At 44.2% G+C, this 21,703-nt stretch overlaps 1 protein-coding gene across 1 annotated transcript in view; it reads left to right on the top strand.

The window, feature by feature from the left end:
- Positions 1-21,703, top strand: part of LOC126335821 (probable RNA-binding protein 46) — a 60,574-nt gene that overhangs the window by 22,703 nt on the left and 16,168 nt on the right. The window contains exons 2-3 of the mRNA XM_049999286.1: positions 4,694-4,912; positions 17,390-17,526. Coding sequence (XP_049855243.1) covers positions 4,694-4,912; positions 17,390-17,526 — 356 coding nt within the window. The remainder of the gene's footprint in view (positions 1-4,693; positions 4,913-17,389; positions 17,527-21,703) is intronic.

Raw genomic sequence — 21,703 nt, forward strand, 5'->3', positions numbered from 1 at the left:
CCGTCATCGAACCCATCGTTCTACCATTCCTAGACCGGCAAGGGAACTTGCTGTTCCAACAGGACAATGCACGTCCGCATGTATCCCGTGCCATCCAACGTGCTCTAGAAGGTGTAAGTCAACTACCCTAGCCAGCAAGATCTCCGGATCTGTCCCCCATTGAGCATGTTTGGGACTGGATGAAGCGTCGTCTCACGCGGTCTGCACGTCCAGCACGAACGCTGGTCCAACTGAGGCGCCAGGTGGAAATGGCATGGCAAGCCGTTCCACAGGACTACATCCAGCATCTCTACGATCGTCTCCATGGGAGAATAGCAGCCTGCATTGCTGCGAAAGGTGGATATACACTGTACTAGTGCCGACATTGTGCATGCTCTGTTGCCTGTGTCTACGTGCCTGTGGTTCTGTCAGTGTGATCGTGTGATGTATCTGACCCCAGGAATGTGTCAATAAAGTTTCCCCTTCCTGGGACAATGAATTCACGGTGTTCTTATTTCAATTTCCAGGAGTGTAGTTTGTAATTATTTATAACATTTGCTGGAGTACTAAAGCCCTTTACTGTTAAAATTTGTGCGTCGTGTCTGAAAGGACATTTACCCCTTTACTAACAGAATGCTCATATAGTAATGAAGAATGAATAAAAATATTGTCTATGGCTGTGCTACTGATCCCCTGCACTCTGGGTGGAAAAAACACAAGCTGTATCAGATCATATGAGTTTAGGAGGTCTTCCAAGATCCTTTTTCCTGCACGATCACATACAAAATTAATATTGAAGTCACCACATACAGCTAATTTTTGGCACTTCCTATAAAGTGAACTAAGAACCCTCTCTTGATTGAGCAGAAATGATCTGAAGTCAGATTTAGGGGACCTATAAACAACAACAATCAGAAATTTAGTTTCACAAATTCAGCTGCCCTTGCGCAGCATTCAAATGCCCGTTCAGTGGAGTGCAATGATACGTCTATGTACTCAAATGGAATACTGTTTTTTTTCACGTACATGACTACTCCCCCCAATCTGCAAAGAACTCCTTGAAAAACAGCCAGCTAATTTGTATCCTGATAAATTATTTAGGTGGTGCTCCGATATACCAATAATGTCAGAGTCAACATCTGTAAGCAATTCACTAACTTTATCTTTGATGCCTCTTATATACTGATGAAATATGCTAATTCCTTCTCTACTTGGATACCTGATCTCTGAAGCTGATTCCTTTGTTGGAGGGACTTCCTTTAAGCAGGTATACGTATCAGCTTACTTCACTCTAAAAATGGTGCAGCTCTAACACCAACTACTACAGGAATTTGTCCATGAGTGTTCCCACCACGACCTACTACACTGTCACCTATGAGCTTTGCCAGCATCCCCTTCCCATACGTATTGAGGTGCAGGCCATGCCAAATGAAACCCTATCTATTGACAGACTCAGCTGGCAACACTGCAATGTGAACCATGCCCTCCGCCATCAGTGCCTTCTCCAGCCCCATTAGCTATCTTCACCAGGTCATCACATACATCATATTCCCGTCCCTATCAAGACAGTTCCATGCTCCACCCACAATCTTTATCTGATCCTCTTTCATGTAATTCCTACATAACTCCCCTATGCTGTCAGTCACCTGAGCCAACCCTGCTCTAGCGTCACAGTGCTGGTGTCTTGGTACTCACTCCCCAAAACTGCTGACCCTCGCCTCTGCCGTGCGTACTGCCTCGCAGCAGAACCTCCTCCTTTCCGTTAGAATTTGCAGCTGACTTAGGCTTCATAACTGCTGAGGACTGCTGTGTGTTTCCTACAACTGCAGTGACAAGAGGCTTCTCTCCACTCAACTCTGACAGTTCGTCAAACCTATTGCTTATACGCAAAGCGCTACTGCGTGAATATCTCCTCCCCCTAGCTGCTTTCTTACGAACTGCCAGTTCCCATTTCCCAGCACCCTTCACCCTCCTCAACCTGTCTAGTTCCTCCTTCGCGTCTTGTAACTGTATCTGAAACGCACAGATCTTACGCAGCTGCTCCTCTGTCAGCTTGTTTCTTCTACAAATTCTGCATTTCCAGAAGAGGATCTCGCTAGAACTTTCACTGGCTTCATCACTGCATTCCACCCCCCCCCCCCCCCCCCCCACGAAAATACTCACCTACGACGAAGCACACACTTCTCACTCATGGTAAAGTTATAATAGTTACTGAGAAACTAAACGTCTAGGTTAACTAAGTTCAGTTACAACTTTAGAATTATTTAAAGAACTAACAACAGTGGTCTCGAAACTCTCTCTTTACTAAGAAAGCAACTAATTTTATTAACACCAGTAAACCACAACTAATACCAGTACCACCAAAACTCCACACAATTTCTAAGCTATAACAAAAAATTCAAGCGGGCACTGGAACACTCAACGAAATTAATACAGTTAATGAAAATTTTACTGATACATTTCACTAGAAATAATAAGGTACGTCAGCCGAAAACTACCGCACGAAATTTACTAAACGACTTCGACGCACAAACAACTCTAGAACACACAGTGGCCGAAAGTTTATTAAACCGTTCTTTCGCCAGAAACAGCAGGAGGCACCGTTGAAAACTACTGAATTTAGTAACTGAAAAATAGTGCACAAACAACTTTGTCAGAACTTAACTTGGGAACCGCTACAACAGCAGCCGCATGTCGCGAAATGAAAACACACTGCTGAAGCCTGAAACTTGGGTGATGACGTAAGCACACCACTCGAATCAACAGCACTGAAAGAAAGAGTGATATGAATGAAAATCCACTGGTAAGTTACTTTTACAGCAAATATTAACACAAATAAATTTTAAAATAAGTATCTGAAGTCGAAAACTTTATAAAGTATTGGCGAGCAATTCGAACAGCAGTCAAGCAGACGTGACGTCACACCAAAGATCTCTTAATGCTTTATACGTACCAACAATACGGGCTTCCTACGTCATTGTAGCTGCGCTCGCATAGTAACACATATTTTCTCGCGCTCTTAGCAAGTCCTGAAACGAACCTATTTCTAACAGTCGCGAGAAAATATTGCGAATGTTGTTTTGAAAAGCGTTACTTTGAGAGTAAATTTCCTTTTACGCAAGATGAATTATGTTACATGTGAGAATGTGCGATGACTTTCTTAAGCCACAGAGCGTTTGACTCTCATTTAAAATTTAACGCTTGGGAGACTAGCCGCTTAGTAGAATTTCGAGCGTAGAAGATCAGTCATTTATGTCATTATTTAAAATGTTATTGGCACATTTGCGTGATGTATGTTAAAGTGTAACACACGCAAAAAGACCAATATTACATGTGAAATCTTAGCTTTTCTTGTAGGTGCACTGTGTATATTAATTTAAACGATTAACTTTTTCCGTTTGTGTGTTCGCACCTTTTAACAGTGGTGTTACTGTTGGATGCCTACATCACGTGTCCTATGCTGTGAATATGTGGTGTCATCGGCTGGCGAGATTACGTGACAGCCATGATTGGCTTACAGAACGCATGCAATCTCGATTTCAATGCTTCGGAAACTAACGTGTTCTGTTTGGTGTAATTCGAATCTATAATAACGTAATACGAAGATACGCAGCGTATCATAATACGAAAACATGTTTCTGGATATCAAAGATCTTACCAAAACGCGTTCTTATTTTCTCTGAAGTGTCGCGACGTTTTACGTCGGTGTATAAAACTTTAATCTTTCAAAGAACTGGTAAGTTTACGGTTCCGAGAGAAAGCACACTGTCGCTTAACCGGGGAAAGAATATATTTATGAACTGGAAAATCCCGGAAAAGTAAATTTTTTTCTTGGCCGCGTATACACCCTGTTAATTCCTCATAACTGCGGAATTAACATCTCATTTTTGCCGGGAGTGTAGTGTTCATTTCAAGTTATTAAATCAGTGCCCTTGTTCGAAGTGGTCACCATTAATGTCCACGCAGACAGGCGATAATGCAGAACTGCTGCACGAACTAACCAAACTGCAAAGTGTCGAGTTGCGTATCTGCACAGGAATGTTTGACGCATTTTTGAAGTTAATCCAGTGTGCGGCGTAGTTTTTGATAAACGACGTCCTTTAGTGTTCCCAATGAGTAAAAGTATAGAGGCTTTTTTTTATTTTTTTAGTGCCATCGAAGAAGAATGGCCCATTGAAATTCTGATGGGAAAACCTACAATCACACATTCACTAGCGGTAAATTCACACCTTTGTCCATGGACGTGGGAATTTGCGGCGACCAAGTAAGACGCCATTGTGGCGATTTGTTATAGCATTGAGTTTTAAATTGTGTGGTATGAGATCACGCAATCATCTCTCCAAACTTTTCATTATTGTGCACGATTCCATTAACCACTCGCAGTACTTGATACTACGATCTGGGTCATCCTCGGTCATTACGTGTAGCAATCTTAGGATTAACACTTAAACTTCTCTGTCTTCAAAATTCGCTGAAGACTTGAGTGACTAACCTTGGTTTCATAGCCGCACTCTTTTAAGACTTCTGTTTGGTTACGATTTAACATTGATCTTCAAACAAGCAAGTGTTTCTCATTTTTTAGTGTAAACGAGGTATTCCGTCAGAGTAGCAGTATTCTCAGAGCGTTGCGTCAGAGGAAAAGTTTCGGAGCACCTGCCCTAGTGCAGAGAGTGGTGGCTTATCGGTGCTGAGCGGCCCCTGGAACCGTTCGCAGGAGAACGGGCAGCGGCGGTACGGGCCGCCGCCAGGCTGGAGGGGCCCGGCGCCGGGCACGGAGTGCGAGGTGTTCGTGGGGCGGCTGCCGCGCAGCTGCTACGAGGACGTGCTGGTGCCGCTGCTCAGCGCCGCGGGCCGCCTCTACCAGCTGCGCCTCATGATGGACTTCAGCGGCCGCAACCGCGGCTACGCCTTCGCCATGTACACCAGTCCCGAGGTACGTGCTCCCTGCTCGCGCCACCGCTGCTTCTCTTGCTGGATATAGCGGCAGCGGAGGTACGGGCCAACTGTTTTGCCGCTGCTGGAAAGGACCGGATTATTAACTGACTTACTGCGGCAACGGAGACAGAGTACTCCAAATTATATTTGTAAATTGACTGTCTATAACATCTTGTGAGCACCGCTACTGTGTACCACCAGACAATGACGCGTCAAAATAGTGGGACAACAATGGCTTTGTAACATATAATTCTTGGCCGCGCCTTGGGCTCGTTCTTGCAGCTATTGTGGACGACGCCAAAGCTGTCTTCCGGTATGAGCTTTGTCCATCTGGGACGTGACGCCGGCCGGAGTGGCCGAGCGGTTCTAGGCGCTACAGTCTCGAACCGCGCGACCGCGACCGCTACGGGCGCAAGTTCGAATCCTGCCTCGGGCATGGATGTGTGTGATGTCTTTAGGTTAGTTAGAACTACTTGTTCTAAGTTCTAGGGGACTGATGACCTCAGAAGTTAAGTCGCATAGTGCTCAGAGCCATTTTTTTGGGACGTGACGGGTCACACTTTCCTTAATCTTAGTGGTTTGTGATGGAAGCCTCATACGCTGGCGTAAGAGCGACAGACGTCCTCGTGAAACTACGTATTTACCAGTAAGTGCTGGAAATAAACCTGTGAGAACTCCCAGAATAACAATTATAAGACCGGATCCAATTCTATTAACATTCCTCCCGGTAGCATATTGCCGTTTTGAGTACGGATTTCTTCTCCTGTGAGAGTTCACTCGTGCTGTTTTTGTGTCATATGACTATCACTACATGGCACAGTTTACCTTCTTTGCGTACTTCATGTGGACGGGGACTTGTTCTCTTACAGATGACGACACCCATAAAGCACGAAATGCTTACAGTCCGATTAAAATTACTTGACAGTTGACGTCTATTACTTGCTCCTACAGTGTTTCCACGTAGGCTACCGCTTGGTTAAAGGCGACATGCAAACACGACGGCTCCGTTGCCAAAGCGCTGAAGTGCTGCTTTTTTAACTCGGAGCAATATTGGAAACGGTTACCGTCAGGTTTGGTGGGAATGCGAGATTCTATGTTTACAGCCGACTTTTACCAATGACTGAACTGCGACAAATGACGCCTTTAGTAGCGCTGAATTTACACTAGTGTCCTAACCAAACCACAACCTCTTGAATTGCAATGTATTCGAGAAAACGGCACTCAGGAACATGGGACAAAGCTATCTACCATATTCGATTTGTTCACGGCAATTGAAGCCGACATCTACAAGCAAACTCAAGACAGAAAAATTGTTTCAGCTTTTAAAGCGATTTGTAACTTATCGTTTTCATCGTTTATCCGCCACTCGGTTACAGTTAAAGGCGACACAGGACAGATTTCAAACGGAACAAGAATGCTAGGAAAAAATAAGATCAAATAAAAAAGTCAAAATGATGTTGAAAATGATGAGATTAAAAATAAAAATTGCATTCAAACCAATTAATTGAAAGTAAAAATAGTCGTTTTGATTTATTTTAAAAGAAACTGTCATTTGACTAGATTCGAACCCAGGACCTTCAGGGCGGCAGATTATAACTTGACCACTGCGCTAAATATGGACAATATAACCTCAGGTGTCAAGTAATTTTAATCAGACTATAGTAAAGTTATTTTCTCTGGTTCATACAATGTTAATGGAAGAAATCGATCTTCAAACTGGGTTTAATAAACCACTCTGACCATATGCTAATTTCAAGCACGAATAACAAATGTATTTTTGTGTGGCGCAAATTCTAATAACATCAAATTGACAACATTATTTAAGAAATTTACAGTATAAATTTTTGTGGAAGTTGCAGTAATTAGTCATTTGCTCTATTGCTCCATATTTTGTAAGTCCCTGATGGTATGTGCGTCAGTACGTGCTTAATTGCTTACAAATTATATTTCAGGCGTCAAAGACAGTTTCCACGTGACGTACTCTTATGACAGTCATAACATGATAATATCTGAATAATGCAAGTCGCTTTTAGATACAATGCCATTAAAAGAAAGTTCTCCACTTACTTTAGTGAGTGCTCATTGGTGCAAAGATGAAATCGAAATTTTGTAAACATGACTTCTAGTACAGTCACGCTTGTATTCCTGCAATTCTAAACAATTTATGGGTTTCTCAATATCCTGGGACGTATGTGGCTCCAACCCCTGGGTAAATACTGACCTGTGGCCTCACCAAATGTTACAATTCAGCGTTTCTGCTGGTCGCAAATGGCTGTGTTGCTAATAGGCGAATTGTGAATGCCATTGCCATTGGTTGGCAATCGGCGAAAATGCAGTAGGGCCATAAAACAAGAATTCTAAGAGGCAGTTAAAAAGTTTGAGGGCGTAGCTGCAGTGCTCCGCGCTTAGTGACTGCACGGTTTGAGCGCCGTGTCACAGACTGCGCGTTCCCTCACGCCGGAGGTTCGAGTCTTCCCTCGGGCATGTGTGTGTGTGTGTGTGTGTGTGTGTGTGTGTGTGTGTGTGTGTGTTGTTCTTCACATAAGTTGGTTTAAGTAGTGTGTAACCTCAGGAGTTTAGTCCCTTAGGAACTCACACACGTTTGAATATTTTTGACGTATTGCAACTCCGGTGCGGCTATATAAGCACCGTCGTGTAGGTAAGGGATTAACGTGCCATTCGTGTCTTTCCGACGTGCGTGCGGTAAGTGCGAGACCTTGAACCATGGTGATGCTATTACCAAATGCTTCTAAAATCGACCGACGTGCTAGTATTCTTTTCTTGCGTGCCGAAGGACAAATACCGGTAGACAAGGATCGGAGACTGAAGAAAGTATGGGGGGCAGCATGTCTGTCGAAAACCCTCGATGTGGAATGGCGCAGCAAGGAATGCTGCTACTTTACGATGACGCACTTTCTCACATCTCAAATGTCCTAGTACTGAAATCACTCCAACTTGAGTGGGAGAAACTACGGCATCTGCTTATAGTCTGCCTTGTGCTATTATCACGCATTCTATCCCTTAAAAAAACCCGTGATGGGTCGACGATTCCAGTCGGACAAGGATGTGTAGGAGACATTTTCAGACTTCTTCGTGCTGCAGGACACGGTATGTTACCAAACGTATATCAGGAACCAGTGCGTCTGTAGGATGAATGCCTCAATGGCTCTGAGCACTATGGGACTTAACATCTGAGGTCATCAGTCCCCTAGACGTGGAACTACTTAAACCTAACTAACCTAAGGACATCACACACATCCATGCCCGAGGCAGGATTCGAACCTGCGACCGTAGCGGTCGCGCGGTTCCAGACTGAAGCGCCTAGAACGCTCGGCCACCAACGTCCGACGAATGCCTCAATGCTCACGGCGATTTTCTGTGATTAGCATTCCGATTCTGGACTGTACGGCGTTCAAACGGAATCTTTTTGATCGCCACTTATAGATGCATAGTGCCAAACACCGTTTAAAGTTTTGTTTGAGTGTCTCCTACTCATAGTGTAGTGACAAAACATCTGTTTTACTCCTCACAGCTGTTGTAATTGTGTAACTTTTAAGTTATTCTGTTCTGTGGCTCGTTTTGTTATATTTTCAAAATATGTTTTGTGCTCCTATTCGTTTCTTAAATTCTTGGTTACTTTAGTATTCTTGCTGTTCTTTTTATTTCCAGTTTTTATAACTACTAATATGTTATTTATTACGATCATTATGTCTGCCTCCTGCGCTTACACAACATCAGCAAAAACATCAACAACGAATGGAGACCAGCTAACTGTTATCAGACTGGGTGCACATGAGCGACACGTGCTAGTTGTCCAGTTCCAGTCTCACGCAATAAATCTACGCTGTTTTAGTTTCGCAACATCTTCATTAATGCCGGCCGCGGTGGCCGAGCGGTTCTAGCAGTCCGGAACCATGCAGTTGCTACTGTCGCAGGTTCGATGCTGCCTCGGGCATGGATGTCTGTCATGTCCTTAGGTTAGTTATGTTTACTTAGTTCTAAGTCTAGGGGTCTGATGACCTCAGATGTTAAGTCCCATAGTGCTTAGAGCCCCCATCTTCATTACTGCTAAAGTTGTTGGAAAAATTATCAGTGTGTTAACCGGATGGTCACTCGTTCTCTGCAATACTGACACAAACGGAGGACTGTTTTACGTTGAGGGCGGTACACGCAGACTGCAGCAATTGGCTGTCCACTGCAGGAGGCGGAGCGCGCAACGCGGCTGCTACACGGGCGGGAGGTGCGGCCCGGCCGGCGCGTCGCCGTGCTGCCCGCCGCCGACAACAGCCGCCTGGTGGTGACGTCGCAGCCAGCGCCGGGCACCACCAGCGTGCCGCAGCTCTCGCGCGATCTCCTCGCAGAGGTCAGTGCAGTACCTCTGCATTAGCATCTTGCTTGTGCCAACAGTTTGAATTTTCTCATTTTGAGAGAACTGAAGGATCTGTTTAATGGTTTAAAACCATTCCACAGCCAATATGGCAGAAATTATTTCTTTAAGATAACCGCTTTCAACAGACTATGCTGTCATCTTCAGGCCTTAAGTCTTTTCGTTGTAAAACATGTTCGTTTTACACTGACGTCAGGCACAAGATGTATAGTGGATAAAAATCCACTTCGGGCGGTGCGCTTGTGCACCTATCGCGTTTGCGGCCACAAGCACACCGCCGAGGGCGGGAGGGAGGCACCGCGAAATAATGTGCTATTTCCATCCACTTAACATCTTGTGAATGAGGTCAGCGGAAAATCAACATATATTGCAACAAAAAAGATTTTAAGACCTGAAGATGACAGCATACTCTGTTGAAACCAGCTGTCTTAAAGAAATATTTTGTGCGATCTTGGCTGTTGGATGGTTTTTAAGAACAGTTCATGTACAGCTGAAAATACAGACGGATTACAATTAGTAGTATAGAACTTTTTTTCTGTCTCGACTTCAAAGTGACCGGTTTCACTACCTCTTGTGCAGAGAACAAATCTAAAATAATATAGTTTAGTCTGTCAGCTTATGTTACAAATAAATCTAGTAACACTCGTATGTTGTGAACATCTGTGCAATTGGATATCTGACGATGGAAATAAACCCGAAACGCATCAGTTGAGCAGTTTGAATAATTAAGCCATTTTCATTCACTATATGACATTTTTGAAGCAGCCTCTTCAGCTCCGATATGGTACGACGTTATACTGTTGTTGTGTAAGTTTTTTTACACAACAGTAAAGAGAGGTGGGCTACAGAGTGATCCGATAACTGTCGTCGTAGGAAAGCTGGACAGGACCTAAAACGATTAGCGAACAAGTTAACACAGTAAACTGAATGTTTTCTTAACTTCTATTTCTCCAAGTGTGTGAACACACATTACAAATAATGCAGCAAGAAATGGGGTCCAGCTCTCCATGTCAACAACGGCAATACTCTCTGAATTAAGCACGAATAACGACGTCGTAGCGAAGCGGCTCCAAGTGCAAGTGGGGCTGGCTGCTACCGCCAGCCATCCTGTATCGCGGCGGCAGAGGGCGCCCGTAGTCTGCATCCGCTGGAGGCGTGGCTCAACGGGCGTGGGCCAGTTCCACTGCCAATCTGAAGATTCCGGTAGGGAGGTATCGATACAAGATACTACAAATGTCAGATATAAAATGCTTGGCTACAAATAGCATATCAATGTGATTCAGCCATAAGCAACAGAAAAATTACCTGACCGATTTTATAATGCTTTATTTTCACCAAAACTGAATATAAATACATGCCAGTCATTTTTTAGAGATATCACAGTTTCTTCTTTAACTCCTCTACGTACAAGTGCTTCAGGCTACATACACCACCAGTGGGTTTTTTTCATTGGCTTAAATGTAAAAGATAACTCAGTATACACAAGTTTTGCTTGCAAGGAACAGAACAATCATTTTAGTTACAGTAGAGAACTGAGCATTGTAATTAACGTACAGAACACACCCACAAGTCGTGTGTTATCTGATTTATTACGGCTTTTTACGCTTGTCAAATACGAGCGTCCTCAGACATTCACTTCCATACTGGCAATACGTTATAAGAAATCTGAGAAACCTCATGTCTGACAACTGAAACTGGTCACAATAAATAAGATAATACGCATCATGTGGCCATGTTGTCTATATTAATGCTAAAGATCATATCACAGAAAAACAATATTTACAGGTCAGGTTGTAGTCATTAGTTTCACCAATACTCTCTAAATACCCTAACTCATCATCATCATTTAAGACTGATTATGCCTTTCAGCGTTCAGTCTGGAGCATAGCCCCCCTTATAAAATTCCTGCATGATCCCCTATTCAGTGCTAACATTGGTGCCTCTTCTGATGTTAAACCTATTACTCCAAAATCATTCTTAACCGAATCCAGGTACCTTCTCCTTGGTCTGCCCCGACTCCTCCTACCCTCTGCTGCTGAACCCATGAGTCTCTTGGGTAACCTTGCTTCTCCCATGCGTGTAACATGACCCCACCATCTAAGCCTGTTCGCCCTGACTGCTACATCTATAAAGTTCATTCCCAGATTTTCTTTGATTTCCTCATTGTGGACACCCTGCTGCCATTGTTCCCATCTACTAGTACCTGCAATCATCCTAGCTACCTTCATATCCGTAACCTTAACCTTGTTGATAAGGTAACCTGAATTCACCCAGCTTTCGCTCCCATACAACAAAGTTGGTCGAAAGATTGAACGGTGCACAGATAACTTAGTCTTGGCACTGACTTCCTTCTTGCAGAAGAGAGTAGATCGTAGCTGAGCACTCACTGCATTGGCTTTGCTACACCTTGCTTCCAGTTCTTTCACTATGTTTCCATCCTGTGAGAATATGCATCCTAAGTACTTGAAACCGTCCACCTGTTCTAACTTTGTTCCTCCTATTTGACACTCAATCCGTTTATATCTCTTTCCCACTGACATTACTTTCGTTTTGGAAATGCTAATCTTCATACCATAGTCCTTACATTTCTGATCTAGCTCTGAAATATTACTTTGCAAACTTTCAATCGAACCTGCCATCACAACTAAATCATCTGCATATACAAGACTGCTTATTTTGCGTTCACATATCTTAATCTCACCCAGCCAGTCTATTGTTTTCAACATATGATCCATAAATAATGCGAACAACAGTGGAGACAGGTTGCAGACTTGTCTTACCCCTGAAACTACTCTGAACCATGAACTCAATTTACCGTCAAATCTAACTACTGCCTGACTATCCATGTAAAGACCTTTAATTGCTTGCAAAAGTTTGCCTCCTATTCCATAATCTCGTAGAACTTTAGAGATCGGCCTCCCGGCTCGTGATCTGCAGCTGGCGTTGCGCCATAAGGTGCTTGGGATGTGGCATGACGAGTGGCGTAGCCTGACTTCTCCGAATAAACTGCGGACTGTTAAGGAGACGACCGATGTGTGGCGGTCCTCCCTGCGGGCTTCTCGCAGGGACTCTGTCATCCTGTGTCGGCTCCGCACCTGACGCACGGACATCTTTTGCGTCAGGAGGATCCCCCCCTGTGTCAGTGTGGGTCCCGGTTGACGGTCGCCCACATTTTGTTGGAGTGTCCCCGACTGCGCACCCTCCGGCAGTCTTTTAATCTCCCGGGCACGTTGCCTTTGGTTTTAAGCGACGATGTCTCCATGGCTGACGACGTTTTAAATTTTATCCGTGGTAGTCCTTTTTATGGTTCCATTTAGGGGAGTCCTGCCCCTTTCTCTTTCTGTGTCTCTCGTCCTCGAGTCTCTCATTGGTTGCAGATTTTAGTGTGTATTCGGATGGTTGACTCTTTCCCTTTTTTTGTTCTCATGGTCAGTCAACCAGTCTCCGGCCCTCTTCTTTTCTTCCGTTTCTTTCTGTCCGGTGTTCGTCTGTACTCTTCTTGTCTCTAGTGTTCTCTGCCACATTGGTGTTCTTTCAGTGACTGGGAGGAGGGGCGTCTCCTCCCCCCTTGGGGTTTTACCTGCTCCGTAAATTTTCGTCTCGCCTGTTTTTGGAATGGGGGACTGATGACCTTAGCTGTTTAGTCCCCCTTAAACATCCCAACAACCACCACCATCTCGTAGAAGAGACAATAACTTCCTCCTAGGAACCCGGTCATATGCCTTTTCTAGATCTATAAAGCATAAATACAGTTCCCTGTTCCACTCATAACACTTCTCCATTATTTGCCGTAAGCTAAAGATCTGGTCCTGACAACCTCCAAGAGGCTTAAACCCACACTGATTTTCATCCAATTGGTCCTCAACGAATACTCGCACTTTCCTTTCAACAATGCCTGAGAAGATTTTACCCACAACGCTGATTAAAGAGATACCTCTGTAGTTGCTACAATCTTTTCTGTTTCCATGTTTAAAGATTGATGTGATTACTGCTTTTGTCCAGGCTGATGGAACTTGTCCCGACTCCCATGTCATTTCAGTTATCCTGTGTAGCCATTTGAGATCTGACATTCCACTGTATTTGATGAGTTCCGACTTAATTTCATCCACTCCAGCTGCTTTATTGCACTGTAATCTATTGACCATTTTCTCCACTTCCTATTTCCATCATCATTCCTATCCCATTCTACCTCGAAATCTGAAATATTACTGATCGTATTTTCACCTACATTGAGCAACTCTTCAAAATATTCCCTCCATCTGCCCAAGGCATCCACAGGATTCACCAGCAGTTTTCTTGACCTGTCCAAAATACTTGTCATTTCCTTCTTACATCCCTTTCGAATACTGCTAATTACACCCCATAATGGTTTTCCTGCAGCTTGACCCATAGTCTCCAACCTGTTTCCGAAGTCTACCCTCACTGACAAAAAAAAAAAAAAAAAAAAAAAAAAAAAATGAATGGCCCAAATGAGCAGGAGGAAGTCAAATGAAACTTCGCAGATTGAGAGCGTGTGTGACATTATTGCAGTGATTAAAAAGTCGAGTCAAATTAACGAAGAAAATGGCAGTAAGAACCCCTGGCCCGGATACATGCACTGATTCCGTTGGACACTTTGCCATTAAGTCAGTGTAACTGGTCATTGATAACCGGGATACTGGGATTTTGAAGGAGTTGATGTTCGGGCTCGTCCCACTCATGTTCAAACGGGGACATGTCGGGGGATCTTGCTGGCCAAGGAAGTTCTTCAACGGCACGAAGACAGTTCAGAAAGACACATGCCGTGTGTGAGTTAGCTTTGTCCCGTTGAAAATGGCACCAACATACTGTGATGCCCCAGTCGCCGTCATACTCACTGACAGTGGTCATCTTGTGTAGGGCAGAACCGGGATCAATCGTTGAAACACAAGGCGACGCCCTTCATCAGCAGTCCCTACTTGCTGGTCACAGCACCACTTCAAGCGCAGCGGTTTCTGTTGTGGTGTTAAGGGCAGTCTACACGTGGGACGGTGATTTCCTAGTCCAGCTGGTGCTAGTCTCCGACCAATGACGCGGGGTTACTCAAAATGTTGCTTGGAGTCCATTATTTGTTCTCAGATGGCACTCGTATATGCGAAGAGGCTAAAACGTGCTGGGTGATAAGACGTAGTCGCCCGAAACCTTGATGTGCATGCTTGCTGTCATGTTTTCATGCCACCCAACATAAGGCCATTGTCACATCCTAAAGCCCCACAAACCAGAATATTGCACGATCCGATGAGCCAGTCAAATGGAGACTCATAATGAGGATCCTTTGAAACTCTGTCCAGTGTCTCATGTGAGTACGCGGCTTCTCCGTGTCCATCACAGTGATCACTCAACATCTGGTATACTCTAGCAAGACTGGTAACAACATTAAACACGGGCAACAATAACGTACTCTTGTCGAACATGTCTTGTAAGTGCTTCACCGTTTTTGGCCAGGCAGTGTATTTGCAGTTAACAGTTAAGTATGTGGCTTTCGAAAGCAGCGAATAATGGCTGAACATCTTTTACGGAAATGATCTCTACTCCTGAACGGCATTAACCTAACAATTCTGTGGTTAAATTATCACAGTTTCACGTACGTTAATGAACAGATATAGTAAACACATATAAATCAATGAGTAAATTCACGTTTCGCCGCTAAATTTCAACTGGAGTTATGTATCAGTGGTTCAGTTGTTATTCATTGTACTTCATATCATAAAAGACTGTTAGAAAAATGGTTGCATTCTGAACTAAAGAATCAAAGGACTGGGGTTCGATTCCATGTCAGTCCTAATTTTTTTTTTCACTTTTCATTTCCTTCGCATCTGGCAGTGGCAATATTTGTAGATGGGCAAAATACCAAGCTACATCGTAGTTCGGAGTCCGCGTTAAACTGAAGGTGCCGGTATATGAAGGGCTTATTTCAATAGTGGTACAACTCCAGAACTTCCACTTTTCTGTCTATAATGCTTCTGAAAGTAATGATCCAAAGAAACATTAAGAAATGTTCATCTCTACGAAGAAGCCATATGCTTGAATATATCTGGTATATCAACTGCAGATTTTTCAGCGCTCATTCAATTTTAGGACGGTACCCCAAAGTGAAAAAAATGGACTTGTACCACTACTGAAATAAGCCCTTCCTACCTGAATGAGTAAGCCTGTTCAAACATCTGAAGAAGGAAGGGTACACCACCTCCAAAAGGACCCACCCCAGTAAACCGCTGTGGTGGTCAAACCAACCTTTGGCTTGATAACAACTCTATGTAAGCAGACGGTGCAAGTTTATATCTCTGCAACTGTCTGAGTGTTTATACATATACCCGTTTCACAAACTCTAACTTCCACTACGTTGTATCACACGTTAATGCTAGTATTTCAAAACAAACATATACAGATACTACATTCTTACGAAACAATGGTAACAGGGACAATATTTTAAAAATAATTTAGTTTCGTGACTGAAACACAGTTCCTCGGGCATTGATGTGTGTGATGTCCTTAGGTTACTTAGGTTTAAGTAGTTCTGAGTTCTAGGGGACTGATGACCATAGATGTTAAGTTCCATAGTACTCAGAGCCATTTGAACCATTTTGCTACAAACGCGAAATTTAACCGACAGGAAGAGGCTGCTTCGGTATGTAAATGACTAGCTTTTTAGAACATTCACACAAAGATGGCGCCGGTGGCGATACCTACAACGTGCTGACATGAGGAAAGGTTCCAGCCGATTCTCATACAGAAACAGCAGTTGACCGGCGTTGCCTGGTGAAACGTTGTTGTGATGCCTCGTGTAAGGAGGAGAAATGCGTACCATCACGTCTCCGACTTTGATAAAGGTCGCATTGTAGCCTATCGCGATTGCGGTTTATCGTATCGCCACATTGCTGCTCGCGTTGGTCGAGATCCAATGACTGTTAGCAGAATATGGAATCGGTGGGTTCACGAGGGTAACACGGAGCGCCGTGCTGGATCCCAACGGCCTCGTATCACTAATAGTCGAGATGACAGGCATCTTATCCGCATGGCTGTAACGGATCGTGCAGCCACGTCTCGATCCCTGAGTCAACAGATGGGGACGTTTGCAAGACAACAACCATCAGCACGAACAGTTCGACGACGTTTGCAGCAGCATGGACTATCAGCTCGGAGACCATGGCTGCGGTTCTCCTTGATGCTGCATGATAGACAGGAGCGCCTGCGGTGGTGTACTCGACGACGAACCTGGGTGCACGAATGGCAACACGTTATTTTTTCGGGTGAATCCAGGTTCTGTTTACAGCATCATGATGGTCACATCCGTGTTTGGCGACATCCCGGTGAACGCACGTTGGAAGCGTGTATTCGTCATCGCCATATTGGCGTATCACCCGGCGTGATGGTATGTGGTGCCATTGGTTACACGTCTCGGTCACCTCTTGTTCCCATTGACGGCACTTTGAACAGTAGACGTTACATTTCAGATGTGTTACGACCTGTGGCTCTACCCTTCATTCCATACTTGCGAAACCCTACATTTTAGCAGGATAGTGCACGACCGCATGTTGCAGGTCCTGTACGGGCCTGTGTGCATACAGAAAATGTTTGACTGGTGCCCTGACCAGCACATTCTCCAGATCTCTCTACAATTGAAAACGTCTGGTCAATGGTGGCCGAGCAACTGGCTCGTCACAGTACGCTATATCACTACTCTTGATGAAGTGTGGTATCGTGTTGAAGCTGAATGGGCAGCTGTACCTGTACACGCCATCCAAACTCTGTTTGACTCAATGCCCAGGCGTATGAAGGCCATTATTACGGCCAGAGGTGGTTGTTCTGGGTACTGATTTCTCAGGATCTATGCACCCAAATAGCGTGAAAATGTAATCGCACGTCAGTTCGAGTATAATATATTTGTCCAATGAATACCCGTTTATCATCTGCATTTCTTCGTGGTGTAGCAATTTTAATGGCCAGTCGTGTAGAATACCACCTCACAAAAAGATACGTAACGATCTGACCGATACCGTTTGGCGAAAGAATGAAAAGATTCGATCCCCAACTAAACGGAATCCAACAGTGAGGCGATATGTACGGCAGATGGCAGGGTCTGAACAGTGTTCCTGGTGGCAGGAGCTGCAGCAGATGACGGACGGCGTGGTGGGCGTGGAGCCGCGCGGCGCGTCGCTGGTGGTGCAGTACGACAGCCACCGGAGAGCGGCGCTGGCGCGGCGCCGGCTCGCCGCCTGCGTGGGGCTGCGCGTCGACTGGCTGCCCGCGGGGCCCGCCGCCGCCGCCGCCGCCGGACACAGCCACGACGCCTCGCCGCCGGGGGACGCACAGTGAGTAGCGCTGCCTCCTTCTTCTTTCCTCTCTTTCTGCCTTGTACTCTCCCCCTACGGGGTCTGCATTGTTGTATGGGCCGAGGCAGTGTTAAAGTGCGCTTCATATATGACGGCGGCCGAGTTTAGGTTCGTTCTGCGCATCTGACGTCACAAAATACGTCAGTCAATGAACAGAGAACGAGGTTGCCAGAGATCGACTGCAGTGCAGAGCACGGACGAGTGTCTTAAGCCGGCCGCGGTGGTCTAGCGGTTCTAGGCGCTCAGTCCGGAACCGCGCTACTGCTACGGTCGCAGGTTCGAATTCTGCCTCGTGCATGTGATGTCCTTAGGTTAGTTAGGTTTAAGTAGTTCTAAGTTCTAGGGGACTGATGACCTCAGCAGTTAAGTCCCATAGTGCTCAGAGCCAGCCAGTGTCTTCAGTTTTAGAAACGTTCTTTCGTAAATAAAGTAACTGAACAAAAGCTATGTCTTGATAGCACACTTTCTTTTATAGAAAGATTGGAAAAAGCATTCTTTATACGAATTGCTTCATATTCTATTAATTAATTAAACCAGACAAGCAGTAAACCTCCTAATTCACGCGATAGCAAGGAAAGGTGTTTCTATCATTCTCACTAACCGCTTTTTCGCAATAAAGAACAGCGGTAATTGTTTATTTCCTATTGTACTTCGACGAAACGTGAGTAATTCATAATCATATCAACAGTGTTTGGTATTTTGCGTGCTATTTTAAATTCCTCTGGGAGACATATTGAACGACGATCTCGGTCAGAAGGGTTGCGTATCCTCTGTAATAAAAAAAAACTCAGTTAGTCGATCATCAACTAACTTAATCGGGTGTCTTACGAGTTCCGCCCCAAGCAGATACAACGAAGAAGAGCGAACAAAATGAGATTTAAAAAAAAGGCTGCGTTAGCGTAATGGTTAAAGTGTATGGCTGCTAAGGAAAAGGTTCTGGGTTCAAACCTTGATCGGTGCTTAATATTTTCTTTATTTGAAAACAATATCGAAACGCCTTACTTCAAGAATTTTATTCGTTTGAATGTAATTTTTTGAAATTTCTAGTGGCAACTAAAATCGACCATACAGAAAGTATACGCTATGGACTTTTACCTCTGCAAACTCTTCAAAATTTCGTGCAATGGCTTACTACATCTAATGCTGTACAATAACTGCGTTGAACATCGAAACAAAATTAAGTCGTTTATGGGGCGAAGGTGGGTATCAGTCAAGAAGGTGTGTAAAAATCAAATTTTTGGGCCAAATAATTTTTGTGAAATCGAATGATGAAGTGTGTCAAAGCATGTGTCTGCACACGCGAGCAGTGCAGTGATGACAAAATCGCGCACATCGCGGAATGCGGGGAGCACGTCTCTGTAGCAACGAAAGGGTTAACGCGGCAGTGGTGGCGTTACTTCATAAAGAAAATAAAAAAAAAAAAAACTGCTGTCGCCTCTGCTTTTTATCTTGTATGCTAGTATCTAAAAAGAATTGCACTGAAAAAGCAACAAAAGCAGCGATTTATTTTCGCTGGCTTTTTAACCGCTTGTAACTTTCGGAGAAACCCCATGAATGGCAAATCTTGAGTAAATAAATAAATACCGTGTGTCCAGGGGCTCCCATCGGGTAGACCATTCGCCTGGTGCAAGTCTTTCGAGTTGATGCCACTTCCGCGACTTGCTTGTCGATGGGGATGAAATGATGATGATTAGGACAACACAACACCCAGTCCCTGAGCGGAGAGCCGGCCGCGGTGACCGAGCGGTTCTAGGCGCTTCAGTCCGGAACCGCCCGACTGCTACGGTCGCAGGTGTGAATCCTGCCTCGGGCATGGATTGTGTGGTGTCCTTAGGTTAGTTAGGTTTCAGTAGTTCTAAGTTCTAGGGGACTGATGACCTCAGATGTTAAGTGCCATAGCGCTCAGAGCCATTTGAACCCTGAGCGGAGAAAATCTCCGACCCAGCCGGGAATCGAACCCGGGCCGTTAGGTATGACGTTCCTTCGCGCTGACAACTCAGCTACCAGGAGCGAACAAATTTTGAGTAAAAGTACATCTTTCTTATTGCTGTGTTAAAATTTGCTTCTTTTATCAAAACATAACAGAGTTTACCCAATGTCACCTCAACAACATCTTGTGCAGATGCAGTTGCGAGAGAATTCTGAAACAGTGATTTATTAAGTTTATTATGTGAAGGATTGAGGAAAAATAAGGTCAATAGCTAATGAAGAAGCACATCCTCAGTACAAAAATATATGTATAATGTTTTCCCTTGTGTTGTTCCAAAACCCCCACCATTTCTCGTTTCACCAGCTATGGAATGGTCTTAAAAATTAAAAATTCGTAGTTTGCTGAATAACACGGCAGATAATAAAGTGTAACAGAAATATGAAGAATGCTGTGGATATTTCCTTCTCGTTTATCGCTGGCGCGCGCCATTGCAAATGAGTGTGCTACATCAGATCAGTTGTCTCGAGATTGGTGACAGAGGCCTCCATCCAAGTCTAATGAAAAATTCAGTATCTTAGCTAAATTACATACACAGCAATATATTATACAATATGCACCAAATGCAAAATCATAGCGACCTCTATTTCTCATTGCAATCTTTTTTAAATTTCGAGCAGTGTCTTACTTAAATGGAAAATTCACAATAACTTTTAACCATTAACGAAATAAAGGGCATGTCGTCATAAATATGACGTAAAAGCTGTACGTGAACCAAAAATGAATTTTTTTACCGAATAGTTCCTGTAAAATCCTTTCAGAAAGATTTCAGGGCGTCCGCCTCAATTCTGTCATCGCTTGCTCGACACTACACTGAGCGCGCTGCTGTGTTGAGAGAGGAGGCATTGTCTTCAGGAGTGCCTTCTATTGGTTGCTGCAGATTGCAGCGAGCCCTCGCTAATGTCTGTGGTAGCAATTCGCGTTGCCGATTTTGTTATGACATCGCATCTCTTTACGACAGCCATCTTCAAACAATTACAAAAAACATTAAAGGCCGCCCAGGAAAACAGTTATTTTCCTTTAAACATGTAGAATGCGAACATTAAATTAAATACAATTCCTTTGTGGAACCCAACGACTCGTACCAGCTAAAAAATAATGCCCAATCCGGCCTGCTAGATGGCAGTAGACGTTCCCAAACTGGTTAATTGCAATACATAGTGAATCACACTCTTCAGTAGTGTAAAACACTTGTAAAAAGACAAAAAAATGGCTCTGAGCACTATGGGACTTAACATCTATGGTCATCAGTCCCCTAGAACTTAGAACTACTTAAACCTAAGTAACCTAAGGACAGCACACAACACCCAGCCATCACGAGGCAGAGAAAATCCCTGACCCCGCCGGGAATCGAACCTGGAAACCCGGGCGTGGGAAGCGAGAACGCTACCGCACGACCACGAGATGCGGGCTGTAAAAAGACACTTACAACAGATGTCTTATAATGAAATAGGCCACTATGTGCTTTACATTCCAAAGGAACGAGAAACTTCGTTGCGTAATGTGATCTGAAAACTAAGTAACGGGACTAAAGCAAATCTTAAAATCTGGGGCTCCATTGACTAAAATACAACTCTTAACTATGAATTAAATAACAAGTTTTACCAATGCTTAAAAGAAATATCAGACATTAAAAGATTAAAATAACTTTACTAGAACCTGATTTCAAAAGGACCTTGTTTGCCATGAATTGCAGTGTAGCTAAAATCGCTCTCTCTCTCTCTCTCTCTCTCTCTCTCTCTCTCTCTCTCTCTCTATCAGAGTCATACACTGAAGCGCCAAAGTAACTGGTATAGACATGCGTATTCAAATAGACATATGTAAACAGGCAGAATATGGCACTGCGGTCGGCTGCGCCTATATAAGAAAACAAGTGTCTGGCGCAGATCGCTTACTGCTGCTACAGTGGCAGGTTATCAAGGTTTAAGTGAGTTTGAACGTGGTGTTATAGTGGCGCACGAGCGATGGGACAGCATCTCTGAGCTAGCGATGAAATGGTGGTTTTTTTTGTACGTTCGGTTCAAGAGTGTACCGTGAATATCAGGAATACGGTAAAATATCAAA

The sequence above is a fragment of the Schistocerca gregaria genome, chromosome 2 (assembly GCF_023897955.1).
Source record: "Schistocerca gregaria isolate iqSchGreg1 chromosome 2, iqSchGreg1.2, whole genome shotgun sequence".
Taxonomy (NCBI): Eukaryota; Metazoa; Arthropoda; class Insecta; order Orthoptera; family Acrididae; genus Schistocerca; species Schistocerca gregaria.